At 42.8% G+C, this 22,303-nt stretch overlaps 1 protein-coding gene across 9 annotated transcripts in view; it reads left to right on the forward strand.

Moving 5' to 3' along the window:
• The window catches only part of LOC124423564 (agrin-like), a 237,776-nt gene that overhangs the window by 39,600 nt on the left and 175,873 nt on the right, over positions 1-22,303 (forward strand). For 7 of the 9 annotated variants that reach the window (XM_046961418.1, XM_046961421.1, XM_046961422.1 and 4 more), the window contains exon 1: positions 7,970-9,296. The exons of the other annotated variants lie outside the window; for them this stretch is intronic. Coding sequence is in view for 2 of the 7 variants with exons in the window: in XM_046961425.1 (XP_046817381.1) it covers positions 9,221-9,296 (76 nt within the window). In the remaining 5 variants the exon portion in view is untranslated. Of the gene's footprint in view, positions 1-7,969; positions 9,297-22,303 lie in introns of those variants that run through there. 9 annotated transcript variants of the gene reach the window in all.

Below are 22,303 nucleotides of genomic sequence, written 5' to 3' on the forward strand. Positions count from 1 at the left end.
TGCGAGCCAAATTGCGATCGTTCCGTTTGCCAAATATATTCGAGCGTCGGTGTTCTCAGAGGGCACGCTCGAATACACCCTATTACACCGTTTGAATCTACTCTTAATCACGTGTATATCGCGATTCGTACGGGACATTGAACCCTCATCTCGTCCGTAAGACGATTCGATAAAGTCGTCAAAGTAGAAGCCCATTTTGAATCCCATTTTGGGTCAAAGACGATTCGCGATTTCCTACTCGAATTGAACTCGCACCGATACGCACTCCTACATATATTTTAATTATAACGTCCCATTCTATGAGAAATTATTCTATGAGAAATCAAGAAAAATTATGAGAAAGATCTGTTTTGATTTCTATCTATATAAAATATATAATATAGCTGCGTAATGGAAAGCGACGGAATAGAAAGAGAAAGAAAAAAGAAGGCAGTGGTCGCGTGAAATGGCAGAAGGAAAGAGACGAAAATGGTGGTATTGCCTGAGAGCCGCAAAGCTAGCAATTATTTTTTGTGTTTCGCGCACTCTTTCGCGCGTTAAAGCGACTCTGCTTGGACGGTTGAATGTCACGTCGAGGTTCGGTGAAGGGAAACGGCGGGTAATGCTGGTGGTGGTGCTGGTGGTGGTCCTAGTGGTAGTGGTATCGGGGGGAGGAGTGAAAGGAGAGAAGGTAGATGTGGAGGAGAAAAGTGGGAGGGTGGACTGTTGGTCGGTGCACTCGCGACAAAGGCTAATTGCAAAGCGCGGCTGAACCCCCGTTGCAAACGGGAACAAGCCCATATTACGTTGGAACACAGTCGTGCTCTCTCTCTCTCTCTCTCGCCAGCCCATTCGACCCTTCCTTTTCCCACTCTTGCCCGTTTCCCCCTTCACCGCGCGCGCGCTCTCTCTCGCTCTCTCTCTCTGTTTCTCTCCCGGCCGCACGCGCTTTGTCCCGTTTCTCTCTCGGTCGTCCTTGTTCTCTTCGGCAGCCACCAGCACGGTGCTAGTAACGACGGGTCAAGCGATTTCAGGTTAGGTGTCGCCTCAAACTATGCCTGCTCTCGTATGGTAGAGAACGCGGCCTGGCCAGGTACTAGTAGCTTCCTCTTGCTTCCTCTCACTCTTCATTCTCGGTATGATACACGCGCAAAGCATTTGTGCACAATGGTGCGCACAGGTAAACCTCGGTCGAGAGACCACATCGCATACAATTTCAGCTTGAGCGCGAATCTCGGACGGTCCTCTTTCTATCTCACTCGCACGCCGCGTAAAAGCCCATTTCGCTTGTTGGACACCTAGCTCGTACGCTGACCAATACACTCTATAAACTGCTTACTTACTCGTGGTCGATGATTTAACTTTGATCAAATGACGGATCGATAATAGGAATCTCAATTTTGTTTTTCTTTACTTTTCTTTGCGTTCTTCCAAAAGTTGCCTGAGATTTTCAAGACGCGTGCATAACGCAGGGACTTATGATAAGTCTTTATAAAAGAAACGGTCGAGAGAATAGACGCTTTTCAAAAGTACGAAAGAGCGAGGGAAGGAGAGAGAGAGAGAGAGAGAGAGAGAGAGAGAAAGCTGACGATTCAAAGAGATACTTTAAGAGAAAGTTTCTTCCTTCTTCAGAAAAGTTCTTCTTGATTTTTTATTTCTTCGTAGGAGACTACTATATTTATAATGAAATGAATGTGACGAGGAAATATCTAAATGTATATACTTAAATCTAACAGACAGATCTTTTTCTCTCAGAAAGTTATCTTGGACGAATCATGCTTGGTAATTGAACGGGCAATTGAAACGATCTTTATCGATGTTCCACAAGATTCTTATGATATAGGAAATTCACGGAAAACACAAACTTGTTTTATCAAAAGTTCTTCTCAAATCCTTGCCTTTTCTCTTTCGAACGTGTCAGAATCGTTCTCAAGAGTGTTCTTTCAGTGAACGAACTTGTAATTAATCGTTTAAATATTGATTGAAGTAATGATTCCATGCTGGTAAAAGAGAAAAAGAAAAATTCATTTACTTCGAGGATACTAGAGCCTCGGAAAACAATGATTCGTCAACGTAATTATCGTTTCCATTCCAAATCCATTCTTGCTTTAAGAAAAATGTCAAGAAGAATTGATCGAAAACACGTGTTGGAAGATGACTGTCGATACGTAAATCATCGACTCGATTTACGTTGGCTCTTTAAAAATGGAACGTAACGAGCGATAGGTAAAAGTGTTGGAAAGGATTTTGATATTCTTTGACGTCGCACTCCGATCTTCTTCTTTTGCCGTTGCTTCTTCTTCTTCCTCTTTCTTTTCCTTCCTAAAGATAAAAATATCGATGCGCGAGCGATAGTCGATATTACACATAAATACCTGTATAACCTTTCGCACAAAAGACGCGGAGCACGAAATTGAATTCCTTTTGCTCTCGGCATCTTCGTGTCTCCGGGACACGGCCATCTTGAAATTCCGTGGTATCGCAATATCCAGCAACGTCGTGACCTCGCATTGTAGAGGAACATGGAGGAGCGTGTATAATGTTCTCCCTCTATATATATATATATATATATATATATATATATATATATATATATATATACATACATACATACATACATACATACATACATATATATATATGTTTATATACATGTATGTATCTTTACAAACATACAAAGTAGATGCAATGCCGAGTACTACTTAATCGTCGAAGAAATTCTGTCGAACTCAAGCTCCAATCTCATTCTTCCAAACGCTTCCTTTGTCGAATGCTTATTTTTTGCTTAACATTTTCACGATACTCCACTTTGTAAATATTCCTTTTACTTTTACTTGATTACACGGTTCTCCTCGATATCGCCTGTAGTTATGTTTGTTCGTATCAAAGGCCGGAACAAAGTTTTGAACGTACATATGTACGTGTATGTGTATAGTACCGCGGGGCAATGTCCGCTTAATTCGATGTATATTATCTCCGCTTAAAGCGGTAGATGGTTCTTTTGCGCGCGTGCTCGGCATAGACGCAAGCATATAAATCCTTAAGCACCGAGCGAAAGACAATCTTGTCGCGTTCTCGGCTTGTTCTCTCTCTTGTTGGAACGTTACGGGCACAAAATTACATTGTTACCTCGCCTCGGCACCTTTTCTCGTTTTCGCAGCATAAGGGGGAAAAAAGAAGGAACCGAGGGAACGAGGGCCGGGATACGAAGAGACGACAATGCTGTCTCGCATTGAAATAAAAAGGAATAAGAAGAAAATTAGGAAGGAAAATGCAATGATCAATGTTGAAAAGAGCATAAGGATATGGTTTTATTTATGTCGAGCTTATATTGGGTCGCGATGAAGGAAGACTCCTCGAATGGGAAAAAAAATATCGATCGGCGGCTGACGTTCGACTCGGGAGAGGAGATATTCGAGGGTATCTTTGGTGCACGATCGGCGATTCTACGAGGTGGATGACGAGACAGATTTCCGTGGGAGAACGGTGTTACGGTTTTGTTTGCATAGAAAGTTATCTTCCTTCCACTCGTGGCAGCATAATTCCATGAAAGAGGCCAATGAAATTTTGGCGGCGAGCGAACTTTCGACTGAAAGTAGAATCTATGCACGTAAGTCTATAGTATACGTTCGAACATCATATCATCTCCTATGGGCATCGACCACAATCGATCTCTTCTGGATACTATTCGTGTATCGTTCTGAATGCGCGCGCGCGCGCGCGCCCATGTAGAAGGTACTTAAGATAAATTTTCTTTAGATAAACGGATCGATGCTTTCGTGGCCGAGTAGCTGACGTTACGAGGTTGCCTTCGCCCTCGCCTATGCGCCCGCCGCCGTTTGTCATCACGCGAGTACATTCCAGTTATGGAATTTGTCCACGTAATATAGGCGAGTTATCGTCAAGAAACGTCCGTAATATTTTATTTCCCGGCAAATATCGTTATATTCCTCGGGTATTCGACGATTCCTCGTGGTTTGGCGTCTGCAATTTATATGTATAAAATTCGATAAAATACTCACGGAAAGGAAGAACGTACAGAAACGAGTTTTCACGACGAAACGAGCGCATTATCTCGAAAGATAATTCGATCGTATCGAGTCCGACGTAATAACACTCTTTTCGTAATTGGACGTACGAGGTGTTCGGCATAGAAGCCTACCTAATGTATCTGGATAACGTAACCAAACGTAATATTTCGAGTTTTCAACGTAAAAAATGATGAGGTTCGTTCCGCAGTACGAACTCATTCATTATCGGCGTTAATAACGAGTCGAATATTATATCTTACCACCGTCGTCGATGATTCACAAAGAGGAGCACTTTTATCGCGAGAGAATCGAAGCAGGATAACGATCCTGACCACGATTAAAGCGTTCGCTTCGTACTCTACCGATTTTATTTAATTACAGATTTCCCTATTTTCTCTCAACCAGCTATTGTTACTATCGGTCGATAAAAGTGCATATCCTTGGAAAATGTTTTAAATCAAATCCTGGAATGGATTATAACGAAGCCACATATCGATAAACCTCGAATCGAATTGGCGATACGCGCGGGATTTTCAAAAGATGGCCGTCGATCGTCCAACCATCGACGCAGGACGTTTAACGTCTCCAGTGAATGTGATCTGTCGCGTCCGAGATAGGCGGACCGAGAAGTTATTATTATAACGAACGAGTGACGGATGGAAAGGCGCTTAGATGGGTTATAGGGAATAAGAGACCGCCGAATGGTAGAGATTCGATCTTTTAGAAACGAACAATAATGGAACCAGGAGGAGAAAGGAGGAAGCGGACCCGCAGTAGTTCCTACCGGAGGATCCCTCCAGGCACTATTCCTGACGACTATTAACCCCGCCGAGATTCGGGAACACTGAGCCGAATGAAACCATCGCCTCTATTTCTAACCCCCTTCTAGGATATCTGAACGAGACTTCCAGCCGACATAGCGTCTATATGTAATAAGGCTGAATTCGAGCCCGGACCAGACAAACGGACATAAATTTCCAATCTATTCTTCCTTCATTCTCCGCTGTCTTTTTTATTTATTTCGAGACTCTCGAGAAAGAAGCGAAAAGAAGAACAAGATTCGACTTACGTTCTCTCGTATCAACGATCGCTTATGGAATCGCGAACGAGGTCACGCTCGCCGATCGAAAGTTCTGTCCTGCGGAATTTCGGCGAGCGTATACGCGCGCCGAGAGGAAGGGGCCGCGCGTGCCCAGCGGACAGTTTGAAAAACGACACGGTACGATACGCGTTACACGAGTGGTGTACCGGGAAATGAGACACGGAGGGGAGCCTACCTACGGAAAGGGTTGCTTTAATGTACGGTCAAAGAGATAAGGGAGATCCATACATAGATATTTATTATTACGACGGCTCGGATCGTTATTCAAGGCCTTATGCCGGTCACCGGAGAGTAGGAGTCACGAGTAAGATATAAAAACGTATAATCGATCTCATGCTGCATAATTCTCCTAATGTACCTTTCTTTTTCTTCCTCTCCCTCATTCTCATTGTACCTCCAAAAGAAAGCGTAAACTTTCGTTTTTCCCTTCGTTCGAACAGCTTATTGTTACATCAAACGCGAGGCAAGAGAGAGAGAGAGAGAGAGAGAGAGAGAGGGAGCCTTCCAAAGTAAAAGGAAAGAACGAAAGGCAAAAGGCAAAAGAGGGAAAGGAAGAAAATAACCATAAAGCATAGATAGCGGTACTTTGTTCGTAAGGCTCATCCTTGTGGTAAGGCTAAAAGGAAAGAAGAAGATAAAACTAGAAAGGTAGAGATGGCGTAAGAGAATATTTCTACGGGATGTGCCGGAAAGCTATTGCCAATACCTATAATTCAGACTTAGCGTATTATGATCGTATCCGGTAGAAACGAAGATACATGTCGTAGGTAGCATCGATTGTCGAGGTTCTTTTTCTTTCTCTTTCTCGCTTTCTCTCTCCTATTATGTTCGTGCCGTTTTCTAGAAGCTATGCCGATGGTAGCGGCACGTTTCGACTGGCGTCGCGTCGCATTCCTACGTAACGTTGCGAGCGTTTGTGCGCGCGTGTGTACAAAGTTCTTCGACTTGGAATTTACTGTGCGTGCTTAGGCGAACGATGGTGCACCTGGTCGCAGGATACCGAGGGTGCAAGTAGCAACGACGACGTAAGAGAAACGTAGACGAATGAGGACGAACCCGTTCGTGCGAGAAATAAAAATCTAAGGGTGAAAATGAACGAGGAGAAACAAGTCGCGGAGCTTTGCTGCCACGATACAGTTGGTAATGCCTGGTTAAAGGCAAACGCGAACAATTTGCTGTAATAATTCGATAACTGATAATAGTGGCAATTTGATCGAGGCTAAACGGATCTCTCGCGGCTCGCCGCTGCCTGCGTTATCTTGATTATCGTTATATTGTCTGTACTCATTAAGTGACCTCGGCCGATGGAGTTTGGTTCGCTTTGCAGCCGTCCTCTCGCACACTACGTCCCTTTATCATTTCGGCTTTTTATTTATTTATTTTTTTTTTTTTTTTTTTCGACAAATCGATAAAAAGACAGACCAAAAAAGAATTTGTCGAAGGAGAAAATTCCAAAGAAACGAATTTTTGATGATTAGTCCATCTTCGACATTATGCATAAAAAGTATGCATCTTGAAAATCGCGATAGAAAAGGATTTGTCGTTAGGTCGCGTAATATGGAAAAGAAATCCAAGAAGTAGAACTAAAAGTAGAGTCATGGAGAAAGGATAGATCGAGTTTTCCACTTAAAGACTCGCAGAGCGTACTCGATTATCGTTGCGAAAGCGATAACAGAAGTTGGGAAGGATCGCGCATTTCTCGGCTACGATACTGACCTTTTTGCCTTAGCCCGCGTTTTATAGTATTAGTAGAAGTAGTAACAGTGCAATGCGACGGAATCGACGAGTATGTGCACGGTGAGACATATTGCCGAAGTTCGAGGGTGAAGTGGTTTCGGGGGTGATTGATTCCCTACATCGAAACGGGGGTAACCCCGTGGAAAGTGAAGAAAGTGAAGGGGGAAGGTGAGGAAGAGAAGGAGCAAAGAGAGAGAGAGAGAGAGAGAGAGAGAGAGAGGGAGAGAAAGAGGGAAGGAGGAAAAGGAGAATCAAGACGGCGTATCCGGGGGGAATCGTTGACTGCATCGAGAACAACGATTCGATTGATTTATCGTGACTGACGTTAATTAATCGGGAACGACGTCTGTGCATTCGAGTTTCCATTGGATATATTCGAATTCGATGAGAGCTTAAGAAGACTGTAAAATGGTCTTCATGGCTTTTAAATCTTACGGATCTCGCGTCGAATCATCAAGAATTCGTGAATAATCTATAAGAGTTTCAAGTATTAATAGATGCGAAAAAAATTCGGTTTGAGAATAGTTCATTCGGTCGAATCCGGTGTACGTTTCGAGGGAGAAAAATCGATGCTTCGTCGTTCGAGACATTCGAAGACGTTACGACCTTACGAGATAAAACTTTGCATCATTGAGAAGGGAGAAAAGGAAAAAGAACGTTTAATGGCGCTTTATAAAAGTATATACTTTAATTATCAATATCAATCAAAAGTAGAGGAAAAAGTATTCGATTCGTAGGAAAAATCGTAAACGAGCTAATAGTATTTATAAATAGGGATAAGATAAAAGATATTAAATCGGTCGAGCCAAAGGAAGTAGCACGAACGTCAGGTAGAAAGTATACGTTCGCGATGCTCCTCTTCGTCTGGCGATTCACCTGGCGCACGCGCCGAGTGCTCCCGCCCTTTCGCTTCCATCCCTCTGCGCGCATGGTCCCTCTCTCTCTCTCTCTCTCTCGCATTTGTTCATTCCAACCCCGAAGTGTACCTGCTCCCCCACCGCGCCCCCCGCGTCCATGTCCCCAAGGAAAAGAGAGCGACGAGGAGAGGAGGCTGGCACTGGAGAGGGGAGGGGGGAGCGAAGAGACACGAAGAGGAGAACCGACGGAGACGAGTCGAGTTTCGGGTTTGGGCTCGTTCGACGCTCGAGCCGTGCTTCAGTCGGCCGGCAAGCTCGCGTGCGTGCCGAGCCTTCGCGTCTTGTCTACGACGACCTTTTCGTTTTCCTTCTCTATCGTAATCTCTTGCTACCTTTTTATCCATTCCTTCTAGATCACACGAGATTTAATGGATAATCTTTTATTCGCGTCCTCGATCGAATGCCGCCAGCCCTACAAGTAGAAAGCACAGTAACCTATGGATCGATCTCCAAGGGATATCAGGAAGCCTTCCACGATGAGAACTCGAGATCCGGATTAGTCGCTCGTTGGATCACGTTTCTTCTTGGATCACGACGACGACGACGACGACGACGACGACGACGACGACGACGACGGCGACGACGACGACGACGAGCGAGCGAGTTTCTTCGATGATAATCCTGTGTGCCGAATATTTTCGGATATCATATATATATATATGTATATATATATGTATATATATATATATATATATAGAGAGAGAGAGAGTGAACGGGTGAAAAGTGAATGATCGCTAGTGGCTAGTATACCGATGATACAAGAGAAAATTGAATGTTCAACGACGAAGAATACTTCTGTTTTTCCTATCGCATGAAGAAACTTGCTCCTCGTACGACGATGTACATTCGTCGTTGTTTCTCGTGTCGGAATCGGTTCGAGGATAGAACGTAAATGACACGTATCTCGAGACAATAAAAACAAAATAACAGAGGACGGACGTATCTCGTTGTCGCGAATAAATCGTCCGCGAGAATCCCCGTGCTCGTAGAGAGAAAGAGTGGAAGAGAAAGAAATATAAGCGTTCTCGTTTCGCGAGTTTTGCGAGCGTGGGATCGATATACGGAGGTCCCAACGCGCGCGATAGCCATCGCGGTCTCGTGGCGGAGCAACGTTGTCGCTTCGTGTCCTCGAAAAAACGATCGCGAATCCTGATGCTCGATAAGATCGCACCTTTTCGAGTGTAATAGCGTATCGAACTGTTATCTCGTCTTTATTTCCCTTGTCCCGGATCGAAGAAATATCGTACGGAGATCGAACTCGCAAAAAGTTCGTAATAATCGAGCTCGCGCGGCTACCTACCAACCGTTCGACTAAGAAAAGGAAGAAGCGTTCGTTACTTTTTTTTCCTCGGTGTGTCGACGAAGAATGTGATCGGTGAATGGAGAGGAAATGAGAGGAAAGGAGAGAGAGGAGCGAGTGACTCGAGCCGTTGCTCAAACGGGGCGAGGGGGGAATGGATCTACCGCACGCGTTAATGAAAGGGCTGCGCCTTTGCGGGATGAACGACGAAGAAATGACAAGGGCGACAGGTAAATATTTGTTGGCATCGTGACCCGATGTTATCGCCATTCGGGGCTGCATGTTTTTCTTTTCTTTTCTGCTCTTTTTTCTCTTTCTTCTCTTTTTCTTTTCTACTTTTTTGTTTTTAGTAGCACGTCGCGAGATAACGATTAGGTTATGATCGATTTTACGAAAAATTTACATTTTCGCTTTGCACATGTGTCTCCTTTTATTTTTCTTCGCAAGATCGATGCTTTTCAAGACGAATCGGAAATACGTGAGTATTTACTCGAAAGTTTGACGCTAGGAATACATCCGTAGAAAAGTTTCTCGAAGAAACTAAGAAAAGTAATAAAATCTTGTGTGTACGTTCTATACGACAGTTTATAGCGGGATAGTTTTTGCGAATTACGTTCTTTTGTGCAAAGAGTTCATGCGACTGAGAATTCCAGAGAACGATAATCCGTCTCCGAGACGTTTCTGATTCTTTTCCTTCCTTTTTTCTTTTGTTTTTTTTTTTGTTTTTTTTTCTTTGATTTCTTGTCAAATCGTTCCTAAGGAAGAGCAAACTCGTGTCAATGGAGATTCGTCGTGTATCGCCTCTCTCCCAGGTTCTGTCACCATGAAAGAATCTCTTTCGTGTTTTCTCACGTATCCGTGCATCAATGGCAAATATTTGGAACGGAGATCTACGATAGAAGATTAACAAGAGGGATTGCTTTTTACTATTAAACACGTCCAACAAGAGGAGTAATATAGTCGTTTATTTACTTTTTATTTTACTATCGAAAATTTATGAAACGCATAATGTCGATCGTTTTACTTTTAAACGTTGAAGAACGTATTCTCACATTTGACTGACGTTTCGTGATTTACTATTGGTATAATCGTGCAATATATCGCATGGACATCGATCGAATCATTTTTCGAATACGTATAACGTAATTAACGATAGGAATCGTGTTGTTATCGATCACGTACGATAATCACGTTCATCGTTTTCATCGAAATCTCGATGAAACGTTAGTAAGCTCGGCTATCTGCCGGTAATTCCGTGCTTTGCCTGTCTTAATCGCAGGAAAGTTTACCCCGAAGCTTACACCTGCTGCTTAAGTTCTCGCGATCTCGAGAGAATCGATTGGCACGGTATACTCCGTCTTTCTCTCTCTCTCTCTCTCTCTCCTTCTCCCCGTTGTAACGATGACGGCAAAGATAAAGTCCTGATTGGTCTGGAAACTTTGAAGGGAACTGTAATGAAGCTCATTGGAAATTACTCGGTGGGCTCGTTATCTATATGATCGTACGAATGTTTGATTCGTAAGTTCCCGACGATTTAAAAGGAGTTATTGTTGAAGGGTGTTGATAAATGTTAATTAACGGTGCTTACTGCTTTTCGCAGCAGTGCTATTGAATGAAACGAATTTTGAGTTTATCTGAATTTCTAATTACTACGCGCGATAACGATATGTGTTCACAGCTATCGACAGTTGTAATATTTCTTAGCGAATATATATACACATTGTTTTTAAAATGACGAACGTAATTGCCGCACAGGTACTTACTTGTCGAGAGAGAGAGAGAGAGAGAGAGCGAGTCTTTTGTTATATGTAGGGGTGTAAATGACAATTAATACAGGTTTTAATATTTTTCATAGATCTTGCATGTATTATTTATCCATCTAATCGTGTATACGAACGTGTGTCTTCTTTGTCGCGTCACCCATTGGCAATGCTGTCATTATCGTTGGCGTTTGCCCGACGCAAAGAACGTCCTGTTTTTTTTTCAAAAGAAAAGTTAAGTATTAATTATGCGTGTACTTTCTCTCATTTACCGAGAAAGAAAAACTGTAGCTCGTAGAAAAGGAGAATGAGAAAGACGACGACGTTTTGTAGGGGTTCTTTTGCGGCAAGTAGTAATATCGGCGTTTCGTCGGACTCCACCGTTTTCTTGTTCGATGGATAATTAATTACTCGCCTTCCGTCATTTCTCTTTTCTTTTTTTTTTTTTTTTGCTTCTCCCTTTCATTCTCGCGTATGCCCTATCAAAGGTACTACTTTCTCTCTTTTCCTCGTCGACTACTCGACAGGATCCTTTGTCCATTGAAAACGTTGCTTGGTTCGCTCTGCGTTGTCGTCGTTATGAAAGACTCGCGAACGGTCACGATTACCGACGCTACGATTATTTCTACGCTTGAAGGAACAAAAGAAATAACGACGTTTGTTTTCAACGTATTATAATAGCGTTACCTTCTTTCTCAACTTTTATTTGTTGATATTCGTTGAATCGTTTTTTTTTTTTCTTTTTCGGCTCTTTGGCTCGTAGTACAAATTTTCTCATATTCACCTTTTCTGTCAATGACGTATTCTTTTTTCCTCGTTTCTCGAATATACTAATTCGTTGGTATGAATATAAGATAGAGAGTTGTCGAAAAAAACGTAAGGCCAATCATTTTCTCGTATTTTACTTCGCTCCTTTAATCTCCCATTGCGTCATTCTCTTTCGGGATTCTCATTAGCTCGCGCTTTTTCTAGCTTTTTATCTTTGTCGAAAAAGTGCTCTCTCTCTCTCTCTGTCTCTCTCTCTCTCTCTCTTAGGGAGAACCGGCACGAGCCTTCATTCGTACTATGCGCACTTTTCATATCTCCTTTCTTCTTCTTTTTTCTCTTTCATTCGACATTGGACTGGCGAATAAAAGAACGCTCGTGTATGCCGATATTATTTCATAATTTTAATATTCAAAACGTTCTCGCATATTCCATGTAGTCTCGCCGTCTTTGTTTTCTTTATTTTCCGATTTTATTATTGTTTATATTTCTTTATATTTCTTCCAATAGGATTATTTGACGAAACAAATGATCGCATAATAATCGACGGTTCGCATTACGTTTAGAGATAATTTTTCAACTTTTGCCACTCGATACTGGTTACATCGATCGTCTTTTTCGAGCCATCGCCATAGTACGCCATACGACACGAGGTTATACCCGGTCTTCTTTATGCTATAGTCTCGTAAAAGAGAAAGAAGTAAAGCGAGAGAATAGCTTTAGCCTGTGCGCGAGAATCGACTCGAATCAACTAGTACGATCCATCTAGTTTTATTTCTTAACGCGTAGAAAAAGATCTATCGACAAAGAAAGTCTCGTCTAAATAAAAGAAGTTATCGTTTCAAAGATATTAACTTTGACGAGAAATTAAGTGGGTCATTGTGCCAGTCAGGTTCTTTCAAGAATTTATGTAGGTCAGTGACATTCGTACGTAGTAGGCTCGTAGTACAGAGATACGTTTTTTTTTCCATCTATCGCGAAGCTAGACCGATTCCGAGAATTTACATATATACGTAAGTAAATACGTATACGTAGCAGCTTCGTTAAGAGGACTGATCTAGTAAAAGAGTACTTGAATATACACGATAGATCCTAGAATGGATGCTTTTCGGGTAAAACGACAAAGGAACGTAAATATATATTTTTTCGTAAGCGCATTCGATTTATTCCTATTTTTATACGTTGTACCCCTGTCCTTTGCCTTCTATATTTTCAAATAACATGTCAGTATGCATAAATTAGAAATTACATTTCTAATAGAATCGATTTTTGCCGAGAGATCTAGTGTTAGTCGAAATGGTGCTCTCCTCTCCCCCATTTCTCTCTCTCTCTCTCTCTCTCTCTCTCTATTTCTCCCTACGTTTACGGATGGGAAGTTTCCGACGCGATTTCAAGGAATTATCCAGGCTAAGAAACAGGAACTGCGTTAATACTCCCAGAGTAGGGTACTTGTTAACGGCAACTCGTAACTTTGGATGATTACTCAGAGCTGTAATTGGACTGCCCGAAATCTTCGGACGCCGCGTGGTGTAACTTGACTTACGAGTACCACGGACATCGTCGTCTGAATTACATCTAAACGTGTTACTTGGCAATAGCGTACTATCGTTGTTTCATTCTCGTCGCTCTAATCCCTTTCCATCGTTCACCGAAAGAACTTTATACTACGAGCTTTATGAATACGACATTTGTAACTGTGTCAAATAGAAATTTAACGTCATTCGCAAACGAAACAAATAAAAAATCGACGATCGCATTTAGAAAGGCACGCTTCTCCGGAATTATTTCTTAAGTCTCTTTCTTCAAATATTTTTTTGCAAGGAGCTTTATCGAGTAAGAATGAAACTTTGATAAAACTTGGATTAATCCGATATCTCTGAGGTTACTATTTTTGAGCGTTCGAATCAGTTTTCACCAAACGGAAAAAAATGTCGCGTAAGAAAAATAAAATTGGAACGACGAGTCGATCAAATATTTACGGAGTCACGTATAAAAATTTTGCTCAACAAGATAAGAAAATTGCTCTCTCTCTCTCTCTCTCTCTCTCTCTCTCTCTCTCTCTCTCTCTCTCTTTCTCTGTGTGTGTACACACACGGAGCATGGCGTTCGGTCTGCGTTTAGTAGGAAACGCAATTCAAGGTACATTTAAGGTAAATACCTTACTCCTCCTGTAGCGCCGCACCTCGAAGCGGCCACAGCTATCAGAGGAATCCGTGCACTTTCAATTAAAGTGACGCAGTCCCGCTGCATTAAGAGCGCTCGAGGCTAGGGACCTGTTATAGCTTCAATTAAGGGTCAGAAGATGCGGGGGGAGAGAGAGAGAGAGAGAGAGGGTTTGCTGGCTTTTGCGCTTATTTCAAGGCTCCTCGAAAGGAACACGGGCCACGTCCACCATGAGCACTACGACGAAGACGTCAACGATGAGGTACAGTTGCCGAGGAGGAAAAAAGGGAGCATCTAAAAGCTCGACAAAGTTTCATTTAAAAAGCTAATTAACTTATCCAATTACCATCCTACTCGCGTCGGCGCACTGCAACCATGAAAAAGGACGATAACGAAGAGGAACTGCATCGAAAAGAGACGACGAACCTTCTAGAAGATATCGGTTAAAACGACTCTCTTGGTAGAATGTCAGGTCCTTTGTCTCAGGAAAATGGCGGATAAACGAAAAGGCCTTGCATAGATAAAAAGAAAAAAAAAAAAAAAAAGGAGGAGGAAGAAAGAGTAGGTGAACGAGAAAGCGTCGAGAAAATCAATTTGGTCGCAATTGCTCGACCCTTTACAATCTTTTACGTTTAGTCTCTTGTATTCTGTAAAAAGAAAAGAAGTTACTTAAGGACACAAAGGATCTTCATATACTCTTTCCTTTCGAAGTAGTTTTCAGTCCTTTTTCGATGATATATACATGTTTTTCATAAAAGAGAGATGTAAATACTACTCCTGCTTGAAAACGAACAGAAACGAGTTTATCCTTCTATACGTGTATGCGCATTTAAGCTTCCTCTATTATTTCATCGTAATTAATTCCACCACGTTGTCCGAATACGGGCGATGGATTCGCATACGTACTACACGTACGTAATATACCTATCTCATACATATATCCACATATTTACTTTATGTATACGTAAAAGGGAAATTTTTCTAACTCGAACCTTTTGTACGCGTATCGCTCAAATAATAGCGGCGTAAACTGACGCGCTGCCAGGATTTGTGGAATACGTATCTACACGTGAGAAAATATCGTGTTTGCTTTGCCTGATCAAATAGAAGCACCTATATACAGCTATATTGCGCGGGACTACCCTCCCTTTTATGAACGCTAACACACCGAGAAAAGGGCGAGCGAATGTGCCTCGACACGGGGTGGTAAACGGGTGCAACGTTCTCTCTGCCGTTCGCGATACTTCCTCCGTACACCTGCATTCCTGTAGAGGAGAAGCGATCCGATCGCGTGGAACATCTACGATATATCCTACATATTCCATGTTCTCTTCAACGAATATTCCTGGATGCTTAGAGGCGCGCGCACCTCCCAACATATCCCACGTAGGATACGATGGAAAAGCTGCTCCTATAGTCATTGTGCCATTAACCCCCCTTCCGGGCCAAGACCCGAATATTCCAAGACCTGACCACTTTGACCCAGGCACGTCGATATCTCGTAGTAGGTACACACACGCGGGCGGTCATCTCTGACAGGAGAGACCGGCCGATACCACAAATTCATCCTTCTCCTTTCGACTCGAAGTCGTTTGTAGAATCCGAATCCTCCTCTTCTCTTCTTCTCTTCCTTCGACATCGCGCTCCTCTTTTTTTCTCACTTTCGTCCTTTCATCTTTTCCAATGTTTCCCTCGTTCTTTTCTTTTCCTTTTGCAAGCTTGCAACCAACCACCTTCTCGTTTTAGATCGAAAATATGCTTATAACGCGCTTCCCTTTTCGCGAACGATTAGTACGCTCGAACGCATCTTTGACCCTGGAGGCTTCGCAAACCAGCTTTTCATCGCATCTCCCTTTCGCCACCATACTATATTATCTATCCTTTTTTCCTCCTCTCTTTCTTCATTCCTTACCTCCTCCCTCCGTCCTTCTTTCCCCTCGTTCCCCGGCGCACTTTTCTCTCACCTACTTTTTCTCTCGTGTAAATTCACTCGAATGTCACTGCGAAGTACTTTTCCTTGAAGCGAGATCGCTTTGTTATCTAACGATTACGCGCTCCGCTGCATTTGCATTAATTGCCACAGGTGCGCGCGCACGAAGCAAAGATGCTCTCTCTCTTTTTCTTTTAAGTTCCATGCCTTCTGGAGATGACGCTCTTAACTGCGTACCGAAGGATTAAGTATATAATCCCTTATATTTTCCGCTTCTAGCGAAATCTCCTTACTTTCTCTTTCTCTCGAAAATCTCTTTTACGGGTCTTAGAAATCCTCGGGTTCGCTCATTTTCTCCGTTCCGTTTCTGCAAATCGATTTCTCCGCTGCCTTATATTTTCTCTTCTCTCTGTCTGCCTTTTCTCGATTCTACGGAGGAAAACGAAATACGTATAGAAGGTTTGTCATTTCCTATCAGATCTTGTTGCTTAGAACCAAAGCAAATGAAAGAATTCGCGAAGGGACGGTAAAGCAATTTTGGCGAAGTCGCGCATTTGGGATTTACGGAACGTTTCTCTATGTCACTGAATACGAATAGCGTGTCGAGAGTAACAGTGACAAATACATAACCTTCTAGACGCAGTTTTCTTCCCGATCGCGCGCGCGGCGAGAGCCCTTCGTACGTAAGTACGTCTCCTCTGCGTGTCTACGTCTCGTGGCATTTAGCTCTCCCTTTTCGCGTTGGACAGGAGAGAAGGAAAAAAGTGACAACGTCTAGCGAAGGTGTATGTATCCTGTATATATTAGGAAAAACACGGAGAATAGAGAAGGAGAAAAAGGGCATATAGACGCGGAAGCTGCAGATTTATGCTTGTTGTGCTTCATTAAGCTCAGACGACGACGGCGGCTACGATGACGACGCCGTGTTTCTCTCGTTTGCTAGAGACGCCTATGGTGACTATTCTAAACTTGGAAATCCAAAGCTCCAAGGAATTGAATGAACCGTGATAAAATGTGATAAAACAGCCAAGCTAACTCGTGACGCAAATAAACGTAGTATTTTGATTTTAGCTTTTGAAAGATTGCTTCGATATTTCTAACGGATCCTAAATCGGATCCTAGATCGCCTCGGACTTTTACGTATCGATAACGATCGATCGTTTCTATTTTAATAATAATATAATTTACGTTGTGACACTCTCATATAGATGAGTACGTACTAGATCGTACGTATACGTTGTGATAGGGTAGAGCGAAAGCAGCGTTGAATCTCTGCTGAAATCTCGTTTGACAAGATCCTGTGTACCGTGGGATCTTGTTGGCGATGAGACGTTACTTACAGGAGTGAATACGGAGACAAGAGGAGGAGCTAAGGGGAGACGTATTTTCTCATCCACGCACGCCCACTCTCGGTGCACCGAGAGCTTCTCTTTTCTCATACCCGTACGAAAGATGCTTTGCACGCTCACGTTTTCGCGTAAACCTTATAAACGTTTAACTCGAGTCGGAGTGGATTCTCTCGACGCGCTCTCTCTCTCTCTCCCTTTTTAGTCTTTTTCTTTTGCTAAAACAGTCGATTCCAATGCGTTAGCCTTTCCTGGTGTAGGTTTTAACCGGGATTTCTCAAAGACATCGTGTATTTTTCCCTCTCAGCTCGATCTTCCAGCATTACGGCAGATTGTAAAATCATAGACGGTGCCTTTGCTTCGAAAGAACACGCTAATGCGACTCCAAAATTTATCAGCTCTGAAAGAGAGAGCGAGCGAGCGAGAGAGAGAGAGAGAGAGAGAGGGAGGAAATTTCTTGCGTCGTAATGTTGCTTCTCGTCCAATCAATTTCATACGATTTTTCTTTTCTCTTTCTTTTCTTTTTTTTCAACAACTCTCAATTTTGTTTTCACCTTACTGCACGCGTCGTCTACGTACACATTGTAAACATATATTCTAATGCACACGGATATCATAGATAGCAATGTAAGCGAGGATGAAGTCATTAAAGAAACACGCTCGTAACGTTAGTTCGACGTAGCTTCGTTTCGTTAATACTTTACGTATACAGGAAGTTCGTAGTGGGTGTGTAAAAGGTGTTGTGCACGTTAGGGAGAATTTCCAACGGAGATGGTACGTTCGTTGGTTCGATGTTAAAGGAGAGTCGAGTTCGATCGTGGATCTCTCTCGTTTACCTATAGCAGTCTTCTAATTACATCGAAGCCTTGGAAATCGTCGATGAAAGGGTGGAAAGAGAAAAGGCGAAGGGACAGAGGTCGATGCAACGGGGAGAAAGCCGAACGGAGAACACACGTCGAGCTAGCAGAAAAGATGGACGGGCACGCGTCTCGCCAACTTGAAGACTTAATAAAGGCTTTCCCGTTACAAACGTCTCGAGGAAGGATTGTAGGGCGTCGAAGGGCGAAGAGAAGGTTCGAACGTGGTTGTTTAATGTACGCCATGTAAATCGACTTTCTTTCGATCCGCACAAGGAGAAGACATGTAGAGAGAGAGAGAGAGAGAGAGAGAGAGAGAGAGAGAGAAACGTATTTGCGTTTTTTCGCATAGAAAGAGAAGCCGGAGTTAGGCGTCTATATGATAAAAGCTCGCACATTATCCTGCAGCACAAGGAAGCTCGCGTGTTCGACTAATAGAATTAGCAAAGACGAGTTTCTTATCGTTTCGAAACTTACGGCCAGACGTTTAAACGATCCGTGTTTAAGTGTCAATGACGACGAGAAAGAAAGAAAAATCATTTTCGCTGTAATACGAAAATAGCCGATGTTACGACAGAAGAAAAAAAGTAGGAAGCTCGAATAACGATATTCGAGTAGAACGTATGTATACTTCTAGTCGAAGGTTCGTATTTATTAAACTCAAGCGGCATTGTCGTTTAATGGAAATAAAACTGCAGTTAATTCTCATCACGTCGCTCATTGTATCGGATTTCTCCGGTTTGCGCTCTCGCGTATTGCGTTCTCGAGTTGTCACGGATTTCACAGTTCGTGTCCCAAGCGAGCAGGGGCGAATTTCATTCCGGCCAGTCCGCCGTCCTCGTTGCAGGACACAAGCTCTATAGGTTTCGACGCTTTTTTGTCTTCTCTCCTTTTTTTTTTTTTTTTGTTTCTTTTTTGTTTCTTTTTCTTTTTATGCCTTTTTGGTTTTCTTTTGTTTTTCTTTTTTTCTTCTTCCGAACGGCTACACAAAATGATCGTAAACTTTAGAGAAAAAGAGAATCGTGGATTCAACGTGAATAAGTATTTATAGCCTCAGACTTTTTGTCTTTATCGATGTTTTATTATTGATGACGAGCCAAGGACCGATATCTTCTTCTTTTTTTTTTTTTTTCTTTTCTTTTCTTTTACTCCGTACAAGCATCTTGTTTATTTTCCGCGTTACCGATGAACAAAGAGAGGCACAAAACTAGTAAAGGTAACTTTGGAAATCCGTGAAACTCAACGGTAAGGAGCGATCGTGAAAGGAAATAAAGAGGAACTAGCGAAGGAAGGGGAAGGTTGCGACTCGCTCAGAATATATTTCGTGCTTGTCTATTGCTCCTCAAGACGAACGTCGTCTCAAGGAGGAGCGACCTTTTTCTAATCTCAAGAGAAACGTGGTAGAGAGTGCATCGGGTAAAAAGAGAAGGGGGGTGCAAAAGTATGGGAAAGAGAGAGCGACTGAGTGAACGGCAGTCTTTCGTAACGATAGAAATGGGAGAGAGAGAGAGAGAGAGAGAGAGCGGAGAGAAAGAAAAAAGAAAAATGAGGAGAAATTTCACAAAAGTTACTTTCCGCTCTCCTCCTCCGTACGATTGCACCAAACCTCGAGAACAGAAGGAGATATTTTATTCAAGAGTCTCATATGGGAAGCAGCTTCTATCTACGGATGCAGCTTTATTATTTAACCGAAGATCTCTCTTGTACCGGTGATGAAGCATATCTACCGCGAATCCTGGAGAACGGTTAAAACAGGAAAAGAAAAAAAATCGACGATCTCCCGGATGAAATCACCATTATCCTAATAGCTGTGACATTATTTACGAAAGTTGTTTCTGAATATTGCAAAATGTTATCTCAGTGATACGAAAGCAAAAAAATTGTCCTTTTAAATTGTTTGGTATAATATTTACAAGGTGCTGCATATAACGAAAGGAAGTATAAAATGCGTTACACCTTTGACTCGTAAAAGTTGACTCGTGGCAAGCATTCCTTGGTCCTTTATCCTAAGGAAGTGGCAGATAATGCGCACGCGAGTCTACGTTTCTTACGATACTAGCATTATATATGCGGACATGATATGGACGCAAGAAAGCGATCTTAACGACGCGTAACATTCGCCAAAGGGGATGTAAGAACAACGATCTTATCTATCTCGATCGAAAGTACTTGAAATTCTTAGCACGATATTTAGAAAAGATTTTCCGAATTAGGTTGAATCGCGTTGAGTCCGTAAAAAATTCGTGGGCGTATAGTTTCGCGAGTTTCATTCATTTATTCATATTTATTCCTTTATACGTCGTAATTCTATACAAAGATATTCATGGAAAATACAATAAGTCGTAATTCATATATGCGCGATTAAATTTTGCGTCTCGTTTCCGCGCGTTTGTAAGTCTTAGCGAGTCGATTATTCAAGGACGGTGATTCCAAAGCGATATTGAAAATGTTCTTTTTTGCCTTCGAGAGTAAAGCAAAGCGCGCATAGTGGCGAAACAAGCGATACTGGTGTAATATGTACCGGTGTATCGCGTTCTACACCGTATGAAATACCGGCCGTATCTTCGCGGTGAAGATCGCTCTCGGTATATACCCCATTTGTCTTTCGTAATAAACCCGCTTTGGAATTCTTCCCTCGTATTCACCGGTGAGTTACGCCAACGGTGTTCGTCTCTTTCTCTCTTTTTCATGTCCAACTACTCGAAATCGATCGCAGACGATACACGCGTACGTTCACCTGCTTTTCCTGTTTTTACGCTCGACCTAAAGCCATCCCCCGTCCGCGAACTTTGATCCTATGGTTGGCTTTTGTCCGCTTCCCCCGAGCGTTCGTTCGTTCGTTCGTTCGTTCGTTCGTTCGTTCGTTCGCGTTCGCTCGTTCGCTCGCATGCGATGGAAGTCGAACGAGCGTACACCGTGACCTATCTCACGGAAATCGATACTCAGCCTGAGGATATCGAACTCTAATATCCTCTTCGCGAACCATAGACGTTGCGACGTCGCGGTTCTGTCTCTTTCCCTTTCCACTCTTACGATCCCCACCCTTACGGACGGTCCATCATGTCGTGCCTTTCACGGACTTAACTACGACCATTCTCTGGATCTCCCTTTGAATTTAACAGAAAATAGTCCAAAGACTCGACTCTCTCCCTTCTTTCCCTTTCTTTTTTTTTTTTTTTTTTTGTTTTTACTCTCGCGAAAAGGATGCAATTGAAAACCTCCTCCTCGTCCCATCCACGACTCGGCCGTTCTTTTGTCGTCTCCGTCACGATTCTTCGTGCATCGTTGCGTCTCGTTCGAATAGAACGCTGACATATCACGAGCTGGTTACAAACGCGAATCGACATAAGAGTATCCGTTCGAACTTTCGTCGATCGCTCGCGACATTAATGCATCGACCAAAAGCGAGAGCCAAAGTCTGCGGGGGGTTTTTTCCTTTTTCTTTTTCGTCAACTATCACCAATCGCGTTGATACAACGTGGCTGATCTTCTCTACGTTTACATCGTTAAATTTTTCGATTTCGTCGTCGGGCTTCATTTCTTTGCTCCTATCGCGTTGGTGATCGCTGGAGTGCAAAGAACGTCGTGACCTGCTTTTCGATACAGCCCGAAGGCTCTACTCATAATCGAAAAGAAAACCGTGATCGAAGTTATAGATGATATGAAACTGGAGACGTTCGTTGTGTAGTAACTCGGCGTTGAAAGAAAGCTGAAAAGAGAAAAGGAAGAGCGACGAGGGATGTCGTTGAGAAAGAGATATAAAACAAGAAAGGAAAAAAAAAGAAAGAGATACAAGAAACTAAAGAAGAAATAAAAAGAGAGGAGAGAAAGGAAAGGAGGTTAAAGAACGTTCCGAGCTTGCAACATCACGATGATAGAACGATGGGCGAGAGAGAGAGAGAGGGAGAAAAAGGAAGACTATATACAAGTAGACAAGAGCAGTGAGGGAGACAGATAGAAAGTGGAAGGGCTAGGGGATTACATCCAAATGGAGATGTCTTGTATGCAGAGGCGCGCCGTCAGAACGATAGCAGCTCGAAAGCTGCGCCACGAGTCCGGAGCTAAAAGACAAAAGTTGCTAAAAGGAAAATCTATCGGAAGTCTGTCTTCTCCACCTTTTCGCATTCGACCGTCCTGCGTATTCCTTTTCCTTCGAACTCGCGTTTCTCGGTGTTCTATCTTTTTGGCTCTCCTCCACCCTATTCTTAGTGCCGCATTCCTAGCGAGTGAAAATTCTCTCCCTCTCTCCCTCTCTCTCTCTCTCTCTCTCTCTCTCTCTCTCTCTCTCTCTCTCTCTCTCTTTCCTTCTTTCGTCGATGCTTTTCGATGTAGCTATCCAGTTCGTCCTCGGATCATCCGCCTTTCTTTTTGCCTTTTTTCAACGTCTCCTCCCGCGTCTGTGACAATTCTCACGAT

This window comes from Vespa crabro, chromosome 4, assembly GCF_910589235.1.
Source record: "Vespa crabro chromosome 4, iyVesCrab1.2, whole genome shotgun sequence".
In the NCBI taxonomy this organism is placed as follows: domain Eukaryota; kingdom Metazoa; phylum Arthropoda; class Insecta; order Hymenoptera; family Vespidae; genus Vespa; species Vespa crabro.